The sequence below is a fragment of the Chamaea fasciata genome, unplaced genomic scaffold, assembly GCF_029207755.1.
Source record: "Chamaea fasciata isolate MVZ Bird 193981 ecotype frontalis unplaced genomic scaffold, bChaFas1.0.hap1 SCAF_1, whole genome shotgun sequence".
NCBI classification, from domain to species: Eukaryota; Metazoa; Chordata; class Aves; order Passeriformes; family Sylviidae; genus Chamaea; species Chamaea fasciata.
Genome location: NW_027094086.1, coordinates 13,477,826 through 13,496,208, shown reverse-complemented (window position 1 = coordinate 13,496,208; position 18,383 = coordinate 13,477,826). Strand labels below are relative to the sequence as shown.

At 41.6% G+C, this 18,383-nt stretch overlaps 1 protein-coding gene across 2 annotated transcripts in view; it reads left to right on the top strand.

The window, feature by feature from the left end:
- The window catches only part of DEPTOR (DEP domain containing MTOR interacting protein), a 77,832-nt gene that overhangs the window by 41,401 nt on the left and 18,048 nt on the right, over window positions 1-18,383 (top strand). For both annotated transcript variants that reach the window (XM_066176843.1, XM_066176833.1), the window contains 4 exons: window positions 6,399-6,584; window positions 7,210-7,344; window positions 10,424-10,494; window positions 11,145-11,249. In XM_066176843.1, coding sequence (XP_066032940.1) covers window positions 6,399-6,584; window positions 7,210-7,344; window positions 10,424-10,494; window positions 11,145-11,249 — 497 coding nt within the window. The remainder of the gene's footprint in view (window positions 1-6,398; window positions 6,585-7,209; window positions 7,345-10,423; window positions 10,495-11,144; window positions 11,250-18,383) is intronic.

Here is an 18,383-nt window from a genome sequence, read left to right as displayed (position 1 = left end):
TGAATAAAGTGCCAGTTACTCTCCTCCAGCCACACGTGTATCGGTGCAAGGCAGAGTGGAAGAGGGGCAGCACAGAAGTGGCAGGGTGCTGTGACAGAAGTGGGCACTGTGGGCTGAGCACTGGCGGGAAGCTGCACAGCCGTTCTGTTCAAGTCTCAGCAGCTGTTGGTGTTTGCCAAGCCCACGGACTCACCACTGCTCTGTGAAAGCCAAAGTGGACACACACTTCCACTGTTTCTCTGGCAAGGGACCAAAACTGGGCTGGCCAAAGGCCTAAGGCACAGAGGAGGCTGGCTCAGCAAGCTGTGTGCTCTCCATAGAGAGGTATTTTTTTATGGAACTCGTATTTTATGTGTTGATTTGTTTCCTTCCCTTTTAAACACTGGTTCTGCTTTTGAGAGGGGAGTAAGAAAGCAAAATGACATAGAGTGGGAGCCAGACCCTTTCATGGGCATACTTTGGGTGCAGGTGGAAGCTGCTCCAGCTGTGATTTCCTTCAGATAACCACCCGGCCCCTGCCAGCCCCTGCAGCCTGTCAGTGTATGTCTCACCATCCTGCATTTGTTCTTGGCATGTTGTTGCTCTTTTGGGGTAATATCCCGCCACTCCAGAGGTCAAAATTGATATGGTCATCTGTGACTTGCTGTATGAAGGCACGGACTATTGCAGCCAGTGATGGTGAAGGTCTGGAATGATCTCCTGCAACTTCAAATTGCATTTCACATGACTTTAATAGAGAAAACTACCTCATTAAAAAGATAAAATGTACTTTCGAATAGACTGGGGCTGCTGCCTTGTGCGGTCAAAGACTTGGAAATGTGTTGTGCACTGCTGGAAAGAGTTCAGTGCTGCTCTTGTCTTTAAGTGGAGAAAGATAATGACGTAGCCACACTGAAAAATCCATACACTCCACTCATGTTTTATAGCCTCTTCCTCTTAACCCTAGCACAAGCACACTCTCACACAAGCAAACAAGCGCACACTTCAATGTGTCCTCTGCTCTCTTGAGAGAAGCTGCTCCTCTGGCTCCTCATGGAACTTTGATCTCCTTCCCACTGCTCTCTCAACATGGAACAGCCGTTCCCTGGCTCCAGCCATGAGCTTGCTTGGTGACAGTGTTGTTTCTGGGGACGTGCAGAGCAGCTGGAGTGCCTCACTAGATGTGTCCTACTGGGGACTGCAGCTTTCAGCTGGTAGAAAGCATTAATCACTGCGGTGGAGATGTACACAGATTATCAGCACTAAAAATCATGGGGAATTGAAGTGGTGGGAGGGATCTGGGGGAAAAGCCAGTTATGAAAATGGCCTGATTTTTCAGGCATGAGTCATACCATTTATTAAAATAGGCTTTTGTATTTTCTAAAGCTTCCTCGGTTCTATGAAATCAGTGTTAAGCTAATATTTCTATCTCTGCTGTGCATCAGCCTCCTTGAAAAAGTGGAAAAGGCTGTTTGAGCTCCATGCAGATCCTGGGATTTTATGTCAGAACCAGAAGCTGAAAGAAGATTTGCATGGATGTTACTATTTATATTTTATGTATCTGAACAGAAACTGTGAAGCAGCCGGGAACAAGAAGCACCAAAGCTGCAACATTAAGTGCTCCCAAACAGATAAAATCCAAAATAAATATTCTGTTTTTTCTCATCTAAACAGTAACATAAATGGTGAATGACCAGCTAAAACCCTTGCCATTGAAATTTGCAAACTCTGGGGATAGATAAGACAGTAAACAAATAATTGAGCTCTATTAATTAAATGGTCATTACCCCAAAATAGATGGGTTTTTTGTATAGCTAATGGTAGAACTACAAGGCAATGCGTCTAGGAGATGAGAATACAGGCTCCACTCATTGCTGTGGAGCAGTGCTGTGCAGGGAAAGGAGGATGTGCAGGGCACAAATTATTCCCATTTTATGCTATTTATGCAGTACAGTGCAGTAATAAGAGTGGGATTGAGATGTACAAAAAAGAACAACACCCAATAAGAAAAGGGGAGTGAGGTTGTAATTTTGGGCATGAAGTTCTGATAAGTGGATTTTTGGGAAAGATTAATTCTGAAGAGGACTGCAGGAGGGCTAAAAACGGTCAGAATTGAGGGGGTAGTATTTATTCCGTTGATAAAAGATACATTTGGGAGTTGTCTTCCCAACAGATTTCTTTGCAAAGATTTTTGGCCACATCCTATGTAGCTTTCTAATGAAGGTGTGACAAAATCCGGAGATTAGCAGCTAAAGTTAGGCAAATTCAGCTTTGAGCTGAATCTTTATTTTCTGGCAGGGCAAGTGACTGAAAGCTTGAATAGCTTATAAAGGGATGGGTAAAGTGGTCAATAAATGCTTTAAAGTGTGAGTAAAGTAAATTTTTTGTAAGATTAAAAGATAATTATTAAATTCTGTTCCTGGGAGAAATTTTGTGGCCTGTGTATGTGGAAGATTAGACTGGTGTGGTTATGACCCTGTCTCCAAAGTTTGATATCAGTGAGTATATGTTTGTGTTGGTACCTATCCTTCCAGGACAATAAATGCTCTTGTGTACTTTTATGGTTTTGGAGGTTTCCAGTCACCATATTTTTACTTTACTCACTTTGGTGCATTTCTTTCTGTTGCATAAGGTGCACATTGTAACATGAACATGTTGCCACCTGAAGAGCTGTGAATTAAATCGGAGCAAGAAACATGAAGTCACCCCACCTTGCTCTTTGCATCACCCTCATAATGTACGTAGTGTAAGTTCCATGAGAGGTACCTGGAGCAAGAGCCTTGTCAGCTGCCACAAGTTTATCTGCTGCTGCCTCTGAGTCAACACCCAGAGGTAACAACCTCTAAATTACCTTTAAAGAAGCTGCTCCTGGGCAAGTCTGTGCAACCCTCTCAACATTCTGCCATTGGTTTGGAAAAGCTTTTCACTCCCACTTTGCTCTGCTGCTTGCAGCAAAGTGTGGCTGCTGAAGCAGTTGAGCTGAGCACCCGTGACTGCACCTGTACCTCTCACCCAGCAGCTACCAGTGTAACAAACCCAACCCTCTGTGTGTGCTCTGCATCCAGCATTTACCGAGTTGTGATTTTCCAAGGACAAGGGCATGTGTAGCTTCTCCTGGCTCTTGCTGAAAGTCAGCCACTGCATCCAAGGAGGGCTTTCAGAGGCAGCCAGCACCCACATCTGCATCCCCCTCCTCAACCTCTTCCTTCTGATCCATGGTCTGGAAATTCCTTTTTCCACAGCTTTCCAGATGCACTCATCCTTCAGCAGAGTCTCAGCCTGGACATTTAATCACAAATCATGAATAACTCAGATGATTAAAAGAAAAAAAAAAAAAAAAAAAAGGAGCTTCATGAGGCATAGTAATAATTTTGGTGAGAGACTGTTTGATGATGTATGCACAAGGAAGCAGTCTGAGCTATATTGCTCCTATTTATATTTTCAGCTTTTTTTTCAATATGTAAAAAATTACATGATGTTACAAACACATGGTATGTGAACTATCATTAGAAATGAGGAGGTTAAAATATGAAAGTCAAGGAGCCTGCCAAATTCTATACCAATGTTACATGTCCTGAGCATTTTGGCTGCAAATCCTTTGTTCTGTAAATCATATACAAATACTCTCCAATACACAGTCATTGGACTTAGCTTTTCCACTTGCACTCCTTTATTGTAGAAAAATTTACCCATCTATGGGCTGAAATAGTTATAGCTGAGATTAATTACTTCCATGGAAAACCTAAGCCTTGCAGTTTTAAGTATATAAATATTACAATATTTAATTCAAAACAAGTAGTGTTATTCTAAAATATGTTCTGTTTACATTATCTAGTTTCATGGTCAGTAATTCTTGAATTTCAGAGTGCTCGACAATGTCTGCAGCGCGAGTGTGTGTTTATGTCTGATTATCATAATTTCTGAGTACTGTCAGAGCACTTCAGTTAATGACATAAACAACAGAATAATTTTCATTAAAAACAGTGGCATCATAATATTTAACTTGACTCAGAAACCCTACTGATATTTCTTACATTGTGAATGGTTGGCCACAGCAGTTCTATTTCCAAGGAAGCCTTTGTGGAGACCTCTTTCATTTAAGATTGTGAATTGCAATAGTGCTGAATAAGTAGAGTTTGCCTTTTTAAGATTGATATTGAAATGGTCTCAATTTTTTTTTTTTTTGCCTTTAAATTAGGTTATTCTAATAATGTTGTAAGATATTGATAGATATTGCTACTTTTACTTATTATGTCAGTGATCTTAAAATGAAACTGGTAGCTGCAAACACCTACATACTCACTCTGCCTCTGATAGCAAATCCTTTGGGGGATGTAGGCAAATTGCCAAATCTCTCCTCCTCTATTTCTGTTCTTCAGAAATAGTGATTGTTAGTAAGTGTTGTTTTATAGTATTACATATGATATGTATCCAAAATGGGGGGCACAGCAGCAGTGTGTGCCTGCAGTAATTAATGTGTCAGAACACAGTAACGAGTTACTTGTGATGCTAAATTTGACTTAACAAAGCCATTTTGCATCCCTGAGGATGCAGTGGATTCAGCATCAAAAGGAAGCAGACAAAGCCAAGTGGCACTGACTCTTCCAAAGATCTTTGCCAGAACCGGGCAATCTAAGGGATGCCTTACAGCCATGCGACTCTGGGGCAGATGGCTTGTGTGGCAGCTTGGGCACCAGCATGTGCAGTTCAGAAAGTTCCTGTGTACTGATTATTCCTTGTGTCCCAAAGGTAGAAGTCCATTTGTACAGACAGTGGTCTCTCTCACAGTGACCCAGGCAGGCAAAGGACATGCTTCTTTGCAAGGTGGTCTCACAAGGCAGTTTCTGCATCCACATGGAAGACAGTGTCCTGAGGATCATATCTAGGACTGGCATCTTCCTTATTGTCTGGGTGACTTGACGTCCCTGGAGAAGGTGGCTGGACTGGACTTTTTCCTCTTTGAGGTTATTTCTTCAGCTCACAAACATCTAATTACTTACTGGCACTTTATGTGTAAATACAGACTATTTTGCAAGGTTGTCATGTGTGGTGTAGTTCTGTAGTTCCATGAAGAGTAGCCTGAAACACGGAGGTGTTCAGAAGGGATGAGAGCAAGAAAGACTGTGTTGGGGATGAGAATGAAAGGAAAGCAGGCCAGAAGGGCTCCAGGTTCTGAGTCTTGTGTAGCACCTTGGACTCTACTGGTTTTTGGACCTCAAGTGTTGGGCAGAGCAAAGAGTAAGGCAAAAGTTCTGTGTCTGCAGTAAGAGGCCAAGTGACTGAGACATGTAATCATAGACGTGACTGACCTTAGTGCATACCTGTGTTCTTGTTTACCCATAAATATTGATAGCCCAGCAGTTCTTACAGTTCAGTATTGCAATAAATGCAATTTATGAAATTGGAAAATACAGGATCCAGATTATCCATTGAAAAGGTCAGCTGTGGGAAATTATTTCTGTGGAACGTGGTCACAGGAGCTGGGTGAAAATGGAGAAAAATGCTGCCAAACACCTACTGCAGCTATTTTAGATGCTGCAGTACTGATGCAGAGAGTATTCCAGAGAGCTTTCCTGCGGTAAGGACCTGCAGGAGTCAAAGCACTTTCAGGACCTGGCACAGAGCTCCATCCAACATTTTTCATTACAGCATCGGTGGCAGTGAAGACATAGATGTTACAGTGATGCTGCACGCCAGGGGTAGGCTTGGGGCTCCTTCTCTGACATCAGCAGCCTGGGATTTGCTCTCAGTGTCAATACTGGTTGCAATTAAGGTTTTTGTTCATTATGTATGAAATGATTTTTGGCCAGGTGCCTGTTCCCAAACCTTGTGTATCCATGTGAAGCGGGGAAGTGGCCTGCAGGAAATGTCTGGGACACAATGTCTGTGGTGAACAAGACAGAGGAAATACACAGGTCTTAATTTTTTGCTGCCCTGTAGCTCTGAACAAGGTAGTTGGACAGAGCTCCCAGGGGCTGCCCTACACTAATGAATTTACACTAAACTTGATGTAAGGAGCTAAGTCTGGTCCGTAATGACCAGCAGCAGCAAGAGGCGTATGGAGGAATCATGCACAGAGGTGGAACATTAAGTAACCTGTCACTGAGAGGTAAAGTACTTCTATTTCCACTGGGCAATAAAAAGTGCATACCATTAATCAAAGAAGTGTAAAAGGTTCTTCTCAGCATTTCCCATTACTATTCCTAGTTTGTTATTACTGTTATAAAGAGTGTATATTAAAGCCACCTGTGTGAAGCTGATCACCTTCCTCGTCTTTCTGAGGCTGCACAGGGGAAGAGGAGAGCTCTGAGCATTGCATCCTTACAACAAGGTCTGTAGTGCACAAGTTGCATGTGGGTAAGCTTGGATTTATTTCTGTGCCTACCAGGCATAGACTTTGTATCCATTTCTTTTCCTAGTGTCCAACAAGAACCATTTTATGGACAGCAACTTACTCTACCAGTGCAGAATGAATTTCCGCCGGCGGCGGCGATTAATGGAGCTCCTCACGGAGAAATCTCGCTTGATGCCAGAAAGCCATGACAGCCCATTTTGCCTGCGCAAACAGAACCATGACAACAGGAAACACACCAGCTTTCTCTCAGGTGACTCATTAATTGTACTGCTGTTTGTAAAATGACTCTGTGGAGTCGTAAAAAATAGGTTTTGGATGAGGGGTTTCAGTGTTAGAAAAAAATGCAGGGCTGAGTATTATATGTCCCTGTTTATAGGGATTGTCCATTTACTCATTTTACCAAACCTATAGTGCCCTGGGATGTATCTGTAAAAACAGCATTTCAGATGCTAATCAAAATTTGGGGTCCATGTTCAAACTGGTTAAAGTCACCCAAATTCAAAGTAATTTGTCATACATTCTATGGGGAGTTTCCAAGAACATTAAAAGTGAGGGGAAGTGGCCCTGCAGCATCTGTGTATAATAATAGCTACTAAGAACTGAAAGAAGGGAAAGGAAAACTGGAAAAACTGTGGTTTCCTATATTGAAATGCCTCTTAGAAGACACTGCAATGGGAGCAGTTCAGCCATCCTGTTAGTTACAGCATTACTTTAATGTAGTAACTCTTCTAACAATGTAGGACACACTAACCCATTCCCAGTGTTGTCAGTGAAAGCATGGCTTGTTGCTGTTTTTTCTTTTTAAAAGAAACAGGAAAATGGCTTAGTAACTGGTCCCAGCTCCCGTTCTCTCCTTGTTTTCTCTCTGCTTGCAGTGAGTCCCACCAAGGAGATAAAGATCGTGTCGGCAGTGAGGAGGAGCAGCATGAGCAGCTGTGGCAGCAGCGGGTACTTCAGCAGTAGCCCGACCCTCAGCAGCAGTCCCCCTGTGCTCTGCAACCCCAAATCTGGTGAGCACCCATGCACAGCAGCCAGGGTGCAGACATCTCTGTGGGGAGGAGACAATGTGAAGAATGCCTGTCATCACACCTAAGCCTCTGTTTCCAAGAACACATTAAAAATTCACAGTGTCACAGGTTTTGTAGGCCAGAGGGAACTATTATCTTCTAGCCTGAAGTCTTGTTGAACAAAAACCAGAGGACTCCCTCCAGTAATCTCTGCGTCAAGTCCATAATTGTGGTTTGAGCTGCAGTTTATCTCTTAGGACGATGTGCAGTCAGAGGCCTAGATTGGCCTCTTCACTGCCAAGCTCTGAACCAATTGAAATCTCCTCCTAGAGACATTCCTTTGGTGCAAGTCAGAGGAGAGTTTAACTATCCAGTGACTGCTTGAGCTGCTATAGAATAACACCTCTCAGAAAACAGCAGGCTCTAAGAAAAAATGAGGCAGCATTATTTCAGCCTGTCAGAGACCATTTGAATATTTTAATTTGTTTTAAGTCTTACACTGGTCTGTTTCAGAAGGTAGAAGTAATGTTGAAGCTTATTTTACTTTTGAAAGGATATCCTATCCTATGCCAGAAGATTAAACACACCCATTCTTCCACAGTTCACTTAAAATTGTTTCTTACTGTACATCTGGGAAGGGAAAAACAGACCAAGATAGATATGGTTTCAGCCTCTCTGTTTCCCTCAGAAATAGCCCTGAATATCAAACAGGGCCCCTGCTGCCCTTTGACTTCCTTATTTCAGATTCACCAAGTCTCTGGCAGTGGTGTGGGGAGTACTGCACAACAGGGTAAGGCTTCAGTGGATATGTGTAATCTTTGCTTTTGGAGGGATGCTGGCATTTGAAGTGATTACAAGAGAGTGCCTCAAGCACTAGGTGAATGCTGTTCAAAACCTTGACCATTTACTCCGGAGATGAGTGAACTAAAGTGCATTTCATTCCTGCTGTGCAGAGTGGCCATCAGAAAGGGAAGGATATTTTCCCTCTCTCTCCTTTTAGCACATTTCCTTCCCTCGGCTTAAGCTCTGCTGGGAATTCAGTATGAAGCTCTGAACTAAAATAATTGGAAGGACTCAGAGGGATTATATGCTCAGAAGCCATAACCCCTCCAGCAGACCTGCTGCCCAGCACAGGAAATGCTGTCAGTTCTAGTGGCCATTGCATCTGCAGAGTGTGTTGCTGTTGGGTGTTCAGCAGCACCTTCCAGTATGCTCACCCCTTCATGCAGGGGGCTTGCCCCTATATAAAGGGTACTACAGTATCGTATCATGTTTTGGCAGAATATCTCTCAGGTATATTTTCCAGAAATGCTTTAGTAGATTTTGTATGGGGAGCTCTTTGTCCCCAGTACATTAATTACATCCTGGAAAATTTTCTGGGACAGATAAAACAGCATTCATGTGCTATCCATAAATGTGTGTGTTATCTGAAGTATGCCAACTATTCCGTTCATTTATGGTTCTGATTTTATATGAAGTGTCAGTAGTGAGAACAAGTTTATTTTAATGCAGCTGATTACACAACACTGGAAGAAAAAGAATAGGCTGACGTTGCTCTTGCATAAATTTTTTAGAAGAAATTTTGCCTCAGGACTAGTTTTCAAACTGTGAGTAGCTTTAACAGACTCATATTTGAAAGAAGAGAGCAGTGGGGTTATAAACAGACTGATTTTTAAGCATTATACAATTACTGGCAATGTAGGGTTATTTCTCCCAGAGCACAAGTACAGATCCACATGTCAGCTTGCATAGGTTAACATGAGGCTGTCAGATGTAAATGTTACAAGGAATTCTTCATCCTCTGCTGACTGTAAGGAGAATTTGTTCACAAATAGCTTCTTGCTATCCAGACCCAGAGTGTATTGCTGAACTACTTGCTAATAAACACAAGGCAGAGGTGTATTTGTTGTCAGACAAGCTCTCTTACAGGCAAGCACTGTAAAAACACCCAGGTCATGACTTGACCAATCATGTAGAAAAACAATCATCAAAAAAAAAAAAAAAAATCTGGAGCTATAATGAAGGGAGGCACACAAGAGAGCCCTGCATGGGTGATTTGCCTGATTCTGACTTGTCAAATGAGCACGATCGTTCAGTTTTTTCGCATTGACCAGACATGCTCTGCAAAGTGTAACACTGGCTAAATGACAGTTCATCAAAATGCATGGGAAAGAAAAAAAAAAGGTATTGGTTTGTCTGCTAGAATTCTCCCTGCTCCCATGAATGTCATTAAGAGACTTAAGAATGTCTTCAAATACCATCTGTGAGAAATTTTGTCTCTCACCTGTGACTGAAAAGACAGACACCATCAAAATTATTTACCACTAAAAGAAAAACAGCCATAATATTAAGGGTGAAGCAGGCAAATGGGGTGAGCAGCATATCTCTTTATGTTGTCCTTTATCTTTGAAGCATTTATGAACAGATAAAAACTGGTAAACAGGATGGTATTGATTTGATCTGGCAGAACTTCAAATTTAATTTGTTTGGAGAAAATTATGCCACTACATAGGAAGGCAATGAGGACCTGCAGAAACTTACTGGTATCTCCTTTCATTTAAAATCCCAGACACCTGTGGGTTACCTTGTCTGTCCCTGGATAAGGTGGGAGTTACAGGTCTGTGCCTACAGTTTCAGAAATCTCTTGAGATAATTCCTCACCCAAGCAGGATTTTCTTGCTATTTAATTCTATGATTCAAACCCAACTCAGATGAAATAGCAGAGAGCACCCAACAAACACACAGTGAGCTGTGAAGGAAAGCTGTGCTGTGCCAGGAAGGTTGGTCACTTGTTTCAACACAAGAAAAGCCACTTCTGATTTTTGTGATAGTGTTTAGGGGATTTTGATTGCAGACAACAAAGTCTGTTGACGAAAGGCCCCAGTTTTCCAAAGATCTCATCATTTATACTCAGAGTTATTCTGCAGGCTTTTCCTTAGTTCTCTTACTTGCTTTCAAGCAAGTGTGCAAGAATTGAGAGGCTGTATGGGAAGTGGGGCCAAAAAGGTATCCCACCACTGTATCTTACTTGTTAGGAGAAACTCCAGAGGAATGTTTTTATTGAATTTCTGTGCCTCTACAGTATTAAAGAGACCTGTGACTGCTGATGAGCTCTTGATGCCTGGAGCCCCATATGTTAGGAAAACTTTTACGGTATGTCTCCAGTATTTTTCTATATTTTCTGCATGTTTATGTTTCTGCATAGGGCAATCCAAATAGACATTTTCTGATGGGATAATTAGAGCTTATTTGTATTTGCTGAGGTTTATACTTTAAAATCTCAAATCCCATTATCAGTACTTCCATAAATTTCAAGTCTGATTCAGCACTTGTTTATTCTGTCTTTATGCCAGTGTGATACTTAAAAGGGGTGTAAAATTACATAAAGCCAATAACATCTGTATTATACAAACTCACCCAGATTTGGTGCTCCTGCTCTGCAGGAGTCGATCACCTACCCAAAGTGAAGTTTTCTAGCAGGGTCTTTCTATATGATGGGACAGAAAATTTGACTCACATACATTATTAGAACCTTTCTTTAAAGGCATTTTTTAGCCTAGTCATTGGAAGTATTTTTACATTGGAGGCTGCTTTTACAGCCTCCTAGTTCAAGGAAAAAACTTAATTAAAAGCAAGAAGAATCATTTGGATAGAGCCTTTCCCATGAGTGACATAGCAGCCTGTGCTCTACTATGTGTTGGAATTACAGAGATGTTTGAAATTAAATCTTGGGCCATTTAGAAGTTGCCCCCTTAAATTTCATGAAGCTATTTGAAAGTGATCATGTCCTTTCTTCTTTCCAGATTGTTGGTGATGCCGTGGGCTGGGGCTTTGTGGTGCGGGGGAGCAAACCCTGCCACATCCAGGCTGTGGACCCCAGTGGGCCAGCAGCTGCGGCTGGGATGAAGGTGAGTTCTCAAAATGGGATGATTTCCCAGGGATATTTGTGCTGCTCAGTGAAGATCCTGGGCTGTCTGCATTTGGGGAGTGAGAGGTGCTTTTGTTCCCAGTGTTGAGTACCTTTCTGTCTCAGTTTCAGATATTTATGCACAGTGAGTTCTGTTGCCTTTAAACCCCCTCCTGTTTCTTTTCTTCTTTCCTTGAGATTCTTGAAGTCTCTTTTTCACATGAGACTCGATTATCCTTTCCAAGCTACTTTCTTGACCTTTTCTCTTGTTGAGGTGGGTTTTTATTCACATGATTGGCTGGTTTTGGTGGTGGTGGTGTTCTTATTTTTTGATGGATTTTTTTTTTTTGAATTTTCATGTTTTTTTCAACTCTGCGTAATTTTAGCTTCCCTCTTTACTTTCCAATTTATGTGACTACCAGTATGCACCTTCTGGACTTTGAGTGTATAGGAACAGGCAAAGTCAGACATACCTAGTGAAAGTGAAGCTAACATAGCCCATTGTTCAGTGTAAAACAGTTAGGATTCCACATGATTTGGAAAGAACAACGGATGATACTTTCATAAAGAGCTGAAATAGCTTCATAAGTGATTTAAGAATCAATAAATACACATTCCACTTTAAGCTTTTGCACTGCAATGCAGAGCCCAGTAACTTACCTGTGGGCTTGGATCACATCCTGCATATATCTGTGAATTAATCTCTGCCTTGTACAAAGAGAAAAACAAAGGCAAAGTATTATGTTAAGTACAGATAAAAGCAAGAAAATTAAGTTAGCTGCTCCACCTGCTCCAATGGCCAGAAAGATTAAACTATCCATTTATGCAATGCTTTATGGCGTGGCAGCAACACTAATGAAGGTTTCAGGTGTATTCCACATGTACCCCAGTTTGCCATGAATTTTGTCCAACCTTCTAATTCATCTCTCTTTCCCGTCATACTCATCCCAGTTGCCTCTCACCTGTATATTCACACTCACCAAGCTGGAGGCCACAACTCCAGGGATGCATAATCCTGCCTGCTGCACAGTGCCAGACCTGCCATGGGACCCTCCTTAGCAAGTGCAGTTCAGGGGTTTCTGCTCTTTCGCTGCTGATTCTTTTTTTAGTGGAACTTTCAAGAACATACTGTCTTTGAAACTTTTTTTTAGTACAGGTAGGCAAAACCCCTGGGACAGGGAACGGCAGCTGCAGAGCTTGTTGGTGCATGCACCACCCAGACACATCCTGCTGGCAAAGAAACTTGAGTTCTGAGGGAGCTGGAATTTTTTTATATGTTTTATACAACACCTAAATATAATATACAGTTACATTTTTTATACGAAGAGTATAATTTTCAAATAATGATCCTGCCTAAAATTTAAAGGGCCTAAATTTGAAAATGATTTATTAATTCATGTGTATATTCTAGATCCTGAACTTGGGAGTTTAGTATTTTACAGCACCTTTTATTCTTTGAATATAGAAGCTAGCAATACAGCTTCTATATGGAGTGGAGCAATTCTGAAACCTGACTTGTAAAAACAGCACTGTGGTGTCGTATGTGTAATCCCATGGGGTTGCAAAGGTCTACCTGAACCATTCAAGATCAAGAATGCAAAACAGTTCACTGTCCTGAGAGGAACAAACAGTGCTGTAAGACTGGGATATATTGTTTTGATATTACACGAGGACAGATCTGATTATTTTCAAAGCTGCTATCTTTATATGAAATGTTTTTTCAGAGCAGAATTGCACATAAAAATTTATAGCTGTATATGAGATGAGCCTCTCTTTTGGCAGAAAAATTGTTGCCCCATTTTTGGAAATGCTGAATACCTTTAGCCTCGTGAAGAGATGATGTTTTTCTTTGAAAATAAGGGCTTTTGTTAGATGTTCCCATGGAAATAAGTATGTAAATCATAGTGCAGTATTTGAAATTTAAAAAAAAATCTATGTCACTTAATCCATCTGTTTACAGAACTCCTCAATCTGGCAAATTCAAAGAAATCAAATGACAGGCTTTAGATGACAGCTCCTTGAAATTAAGCAATCCCCTGTATGGAAGCTGCAGGAAGGGCACTTTGAGAACAGGCTGTTGTGGACAGTAACTTCTGGTGGGCTGGTGCAAGAGGCTTTTGTCTGCAAAAAGAGTGCTACACCAAAGAAGCGCTAACAAGGAAAGTTGGCTATGATGAAAAGGGCAAGAATTTGAAGAAGAGCCAAGCCTTGGCGTTGCAGTTAGTAGAAAAGTTCTTGGCAGTAGCAGCAGGGATTTTCCTCCTAAGGAGATGCATCTGTAATTGTTTTTAGAATGTCTTTATTTGTAAAGCTTGTGATTTTGCACTTGCCTGTTTTGGAGAGCACTCTTTTCCTGTCTTTGCATTATGATGGACATATTGTTGAGAGAGGACTTCTGCCTACTATCTCATTGTAGGGCCTTGGTTTGTGCATTTAAAATTCTACCATGTATCACAGAAAGCAGTAAACCTTGCAGGCTCAACCTACCTGCTGGACCTACTGGTGGCTTGCTTTCAGTTTGAACTTGTCTGGGTTGTTGGCTTACTCCAAAGTGCTGTGAACTGGGAGTCTGATCAGAAAACTCAATGAGCTCAGGACAGAGCTCTGACCGCCCACAGTGGCTGTGGCTGGGCATGGCGCGAGCGGCTGGGACACATGGGCTCTGTCACACGTGTGCACCTCAGCGTGGCAGCACTTGCCGTCTCCTTATGTGTGACATCCTCTTCTGGGGGAATTTTCAGGCAATTTATTTCTGAAAAAATCCCTACTAGCATGATCTGCTGAAGATGTGTGAAAGGCTATAAGCTTTAGGACTTGATACCTCTTCTGGGCCTGATAAGTGGGATTACCACTCACAGTCTGAAGTTTCACATGTGAAGTTGAGAAAGTAATTCAATAAATATCTAGTCAATTAGCCTTATTAAAGTATTTTTGGACCTGGTTTGCTGTAGTGTGTTTCTGTGTGATAGCGTTGTGAGGAGAGTGGTTGCTGTAAGTGCATTAACAAGTGGGAGCTGGAGGCGATATGAGGCTATGAAAGGAGTCAGTGTTGCGTTCTTCTAAGTTATTTGCAGCTCTGTTTTGCTGTCTGCTGTCGTCAGCAGTACAGACAGGAACAGCAGGATTTTGAAGTTCCCAGGTTGCTTTTATATTTATTATCGACTGGCTGAAAATTCACTATTGACTGGTTCTCTGTAGATGACACTGCTAATTATTGCCAGCTATTGTCAGTAAAAGTGTTTTTCACTTTTTTTCTCTTTTTTTTCTGATTTATTTTCTAAGTTCATTTCTGTTTTTATGGTGCAAGGTTTTTTTTTTAAAGTTACAACTTGACTTAAAACTACTGACTTAAATTATGCATCACATTGTTATTTAGTGTGACATAACTGCAACAGAGTGTGACAGAAGAAGCAGACCTAGCTACGTATGAGGCTTGCAAGAGAGACAAATCAATCGCTCATTTTGCTAATCATCTGTTTGTCCCACTGGCTGGAGAAATCAGTGCCCTAGTCAAACTGTTAAAAGAAAGCTGTCTGATCCCTTAAACTGATTCTTAGCAATTTAGGATTTATAGTTGTTACACCTAAGATCCTCAAATCATACAAATTGGCAGTGGCTGTTTAAGCTTTTCAGGCCTAGTTCTTCTTCATTTCAGCAGCAGGGAGTCTGCAGCAGGGAGTTTGAAGAACCACTTGTTGTCACTGGTACCAGTGCCTTTTGTTTGGAGCTCAGCTTGGGAACTGTCATGTGCAGCCAGGGCCCTTTCAGCATGGTTCTGCTCTCCTGATCTCTAAAAGCTGGCGCAGGGAGATCAGCTTTATAAATTTTCTGCCTGTGCATTTGTCTTCTGCATTCACAAATGATTATTTCAGGTCCAGTTTCTCAAATGATTTCACTAGCAGAATAAGAACGAGCTCTCAAGTGTAACTGAGTTGCCACTGTGTCAAGAAGCCAATGGATGTCACTTCATCAAGCCCATTTCATGCACTCAAAGGAACATCTGTACTATCTGATTAGTCCAAAGAATTCAAGTACTGCCACAATAACAACATATTACAGACTTGTAATGTGGAAGACTAAAAGGCACACATTATAAGTGTCCAGAGGGTTGAAAATCAACCCAAAACCGTATGATATCAGAGGAATTGCCAATGCCTTATATTTCTGCAATTGGAAAAAATTTGAACAATGAGATTCTCATGAAGTTGAATGTACCTCAAGCTGCAGAGAAACACAAAACCCATTTGATGGTCCTTGCCAACCTGACCTCAAACATGAGGATTGCATTACTGTTAGGCAAGCAAGATAGATCAGTCTAAAAATCCTTAAAAAAACCTTCTCCCAGGAAAAAGTATCCCAAGTCCAATAGTAGGAAACCTAGAGAAGCGTGGATATTGTAGGTGAGAAACCTCTTTGTAACTCCTGAAGGCACCCTAGTGGGATTTATATTGTATCATTAAGGCACAAGGTACATGCCTCCATTTAACCCTCTCCATGAAGTTTAGGAAAAGGAAGATACCTCAGTGTTTGATGCTGGGCCTCTAGCCCTTCAGAGCACTCCAGGGATGCTTCAGTGCTAATTGAAGGTGTCTGAAGGGTACTTTCATTTTTTCATAGAACTGAGCTTTAAATGAGAAGATGGAGTAGGCTTGAATAAATATTTATGCTGTGCACTAGCATATGGTGTTGTTGAAGCAGATGCAATTCAGTCTTAGAATTCTTATCTTATACCAACATGTTACTGATTGTGGAAAAGCATAAATTACACTAGTTGCCATCTGTTTTCAATTACAGCATGAAAACACTGAGGCAGGTTGGGATTTTCCTTTAACTGTGTTATCAGCTCGCTGCTGAATTCGATAATTACATTAGAGTGAGTTGAGAATGGATGTATTTGGTAATGTGAACACTCAGAAAAAGTTGCTGACAAACTGCTTTCATAGCGTGTCCATAAATAGAGAAGCAGCAGAGCTAAACATGCATAGCACTACCCACAATGAATACCACTGCTGTAGGGCTTAAATATAAATGTATATATAAGTTTCAAACACGTCTCTGTAAATGCTTCATTTTCTGATGGTATTTAATTATAAACTATAATATAAAGATCCATTCTTCTCCACAGAGAAATGTGGAAGATGTATTCAAGCATCTATGACTTTAGAAAAATCTAATTTTAAGAAAATCTAATTTTTTAGCATTAAATCAGTCTGGTTTTGCAAAACCAGAGCAGATTCAAAGAGGTTTTAACTCTTTCACTTTATGCATCAGTAACCAGGACCTCAGATTTTATCTGCTGTTATTCATCATGGAGATTGGAAAGTGAACCGAGTAAGGTAGCATTAGCCTCTAATATCACTGAGATCATGCTTGAGAAGAGTGCTTATTACATTACAGAATCAAAGAATGGATCATGTTGGAAGGGACCACAGGGGGTCATCTGGTCCAACCTCCCAGCTCAAGCTGGGTCATCCTAGAGCACACGGCACAGGACCAGGCCCATCCTGTAAGGGGATTCCACAGCCTCCCTGGTCAATCTGTTTCAGTGCAAAATCACTGCACATTAAAGAAGTCCTCTTTGTGTTCAAGTGGAGCTTCCTCTGCTTCAGTTTTTCACACTGCCTCTTGTCCTATTGCTTGGAACCACTGATAAGAGCCTGGCCCATCCTCTTGGTGCCCTCTGTTTACGTCAACATTAATGAGGTTCTCTTTCAGTCATCTCTTCTTGAGGCTTAACAGGCCCAGCTCCCTCAACCTTTCATTGTAAGATTCTCCAGCCCCTTATCTGACTTTGTAGCCCTCCACTACATTTTTTCCATGTCTCTCGTACTGAGGGGCCCAGAACCGGACATAGAACTCCAGATGTGCCTCACTAGGGCAGAGCAGAGAGGCAGGATCACCTCCCTTGACCTGCTGGCAATGCTTTTCCTAATGCATCCCAGGATACCATTGGCCTTCTTGGCCACAAGGACACGCTGCTGCTCATGGACAGTTTGTTGTCCACCAGGACCCCCAGGTCCTTCCCTGCAGAGCTGCTTTCCAGCAGGTTGGCCCCCAGCCTGTACTGGTGCATGGGGTTGTTCTTCCTCAGGTGCAGGACCAGGACATTAGGACGTGTTAAGAGCATAGCAATGGTGAACATAATGTTGAACAGTTTGGATGGCTTTTGCATTATTATTTATTTAATCCTTAGTGGAAATCTTTCTGAAAGACTCTTAAGAAAAAATTAGTAAGGCTGTGCTAGTCAGTAGCATAATGATTCAACGGAAGTTGGAAAGGATCAAATATTTGTGAGAGTGAAAATACTCAGTTCTGCCATCAACGTGAAAAATGAGTTCTTGTCTGGTTGTGCTTGACTACTTTTTAACATGTATAGCATTCACCGTGCTTTCCTGATCAGTGAATGAATTTCTTCCTGCTCTGTGTCTGCCTTCTCTTCTTGGCCTGTGGTCATCATTTGCTCAATTAGTTTGCTGGTGAGCTGTGGTGATGCCTCCCTAACTGTCCCAAGGTTTCCACTTTCTCTGTGTGTATTTAATTAAACTCAATGAGTAGTTCCCAGATTTTTAGAGTGAATCTTTTTACCACTTCTACATATGTTGCACCTACCCTGAAACCGTGTTACTCCAACTATACTGGGATTAATGCCATGAAAATTATCACAGTAACATGATTCTGTGAGGACTGGGCATAAAACTGCATTGCACCCTTCTCCTCTTGTCTGGGAATTTTGTGAATTCAGCCCTCTCACCAAAGTAGAGGTTTCTCTAACTGAAGAAGAACATGGTTTTGAAAGCTGCATTGTGTGTCACTGCCAGAACTTTGTTTAGTTGCCAGAAGGAGACAAGATTTGGCAAATTTCTCCTTTGCTTTCATTACAGGCTACTATAAATGCTACGACAAAATCTTTATATCCTTGACCATCCTTTGCATTAGCACAGTAGATTGATTGAAGTAATGAAAGTTTTTTCCTCAGTTTTTGTAATCTCAGTGCAGGATTGGATATCTCTCTTCTGCCCCTTCACTGCACCAGCTAATCTGTCCATTTTATTCCTCCTCTATGTGGAAGCGCTGCCATTGTTGAACCTCTGTCAGGAGACTCTTAGAGACACTGTTCCACTGCGCTGCTGGTGAC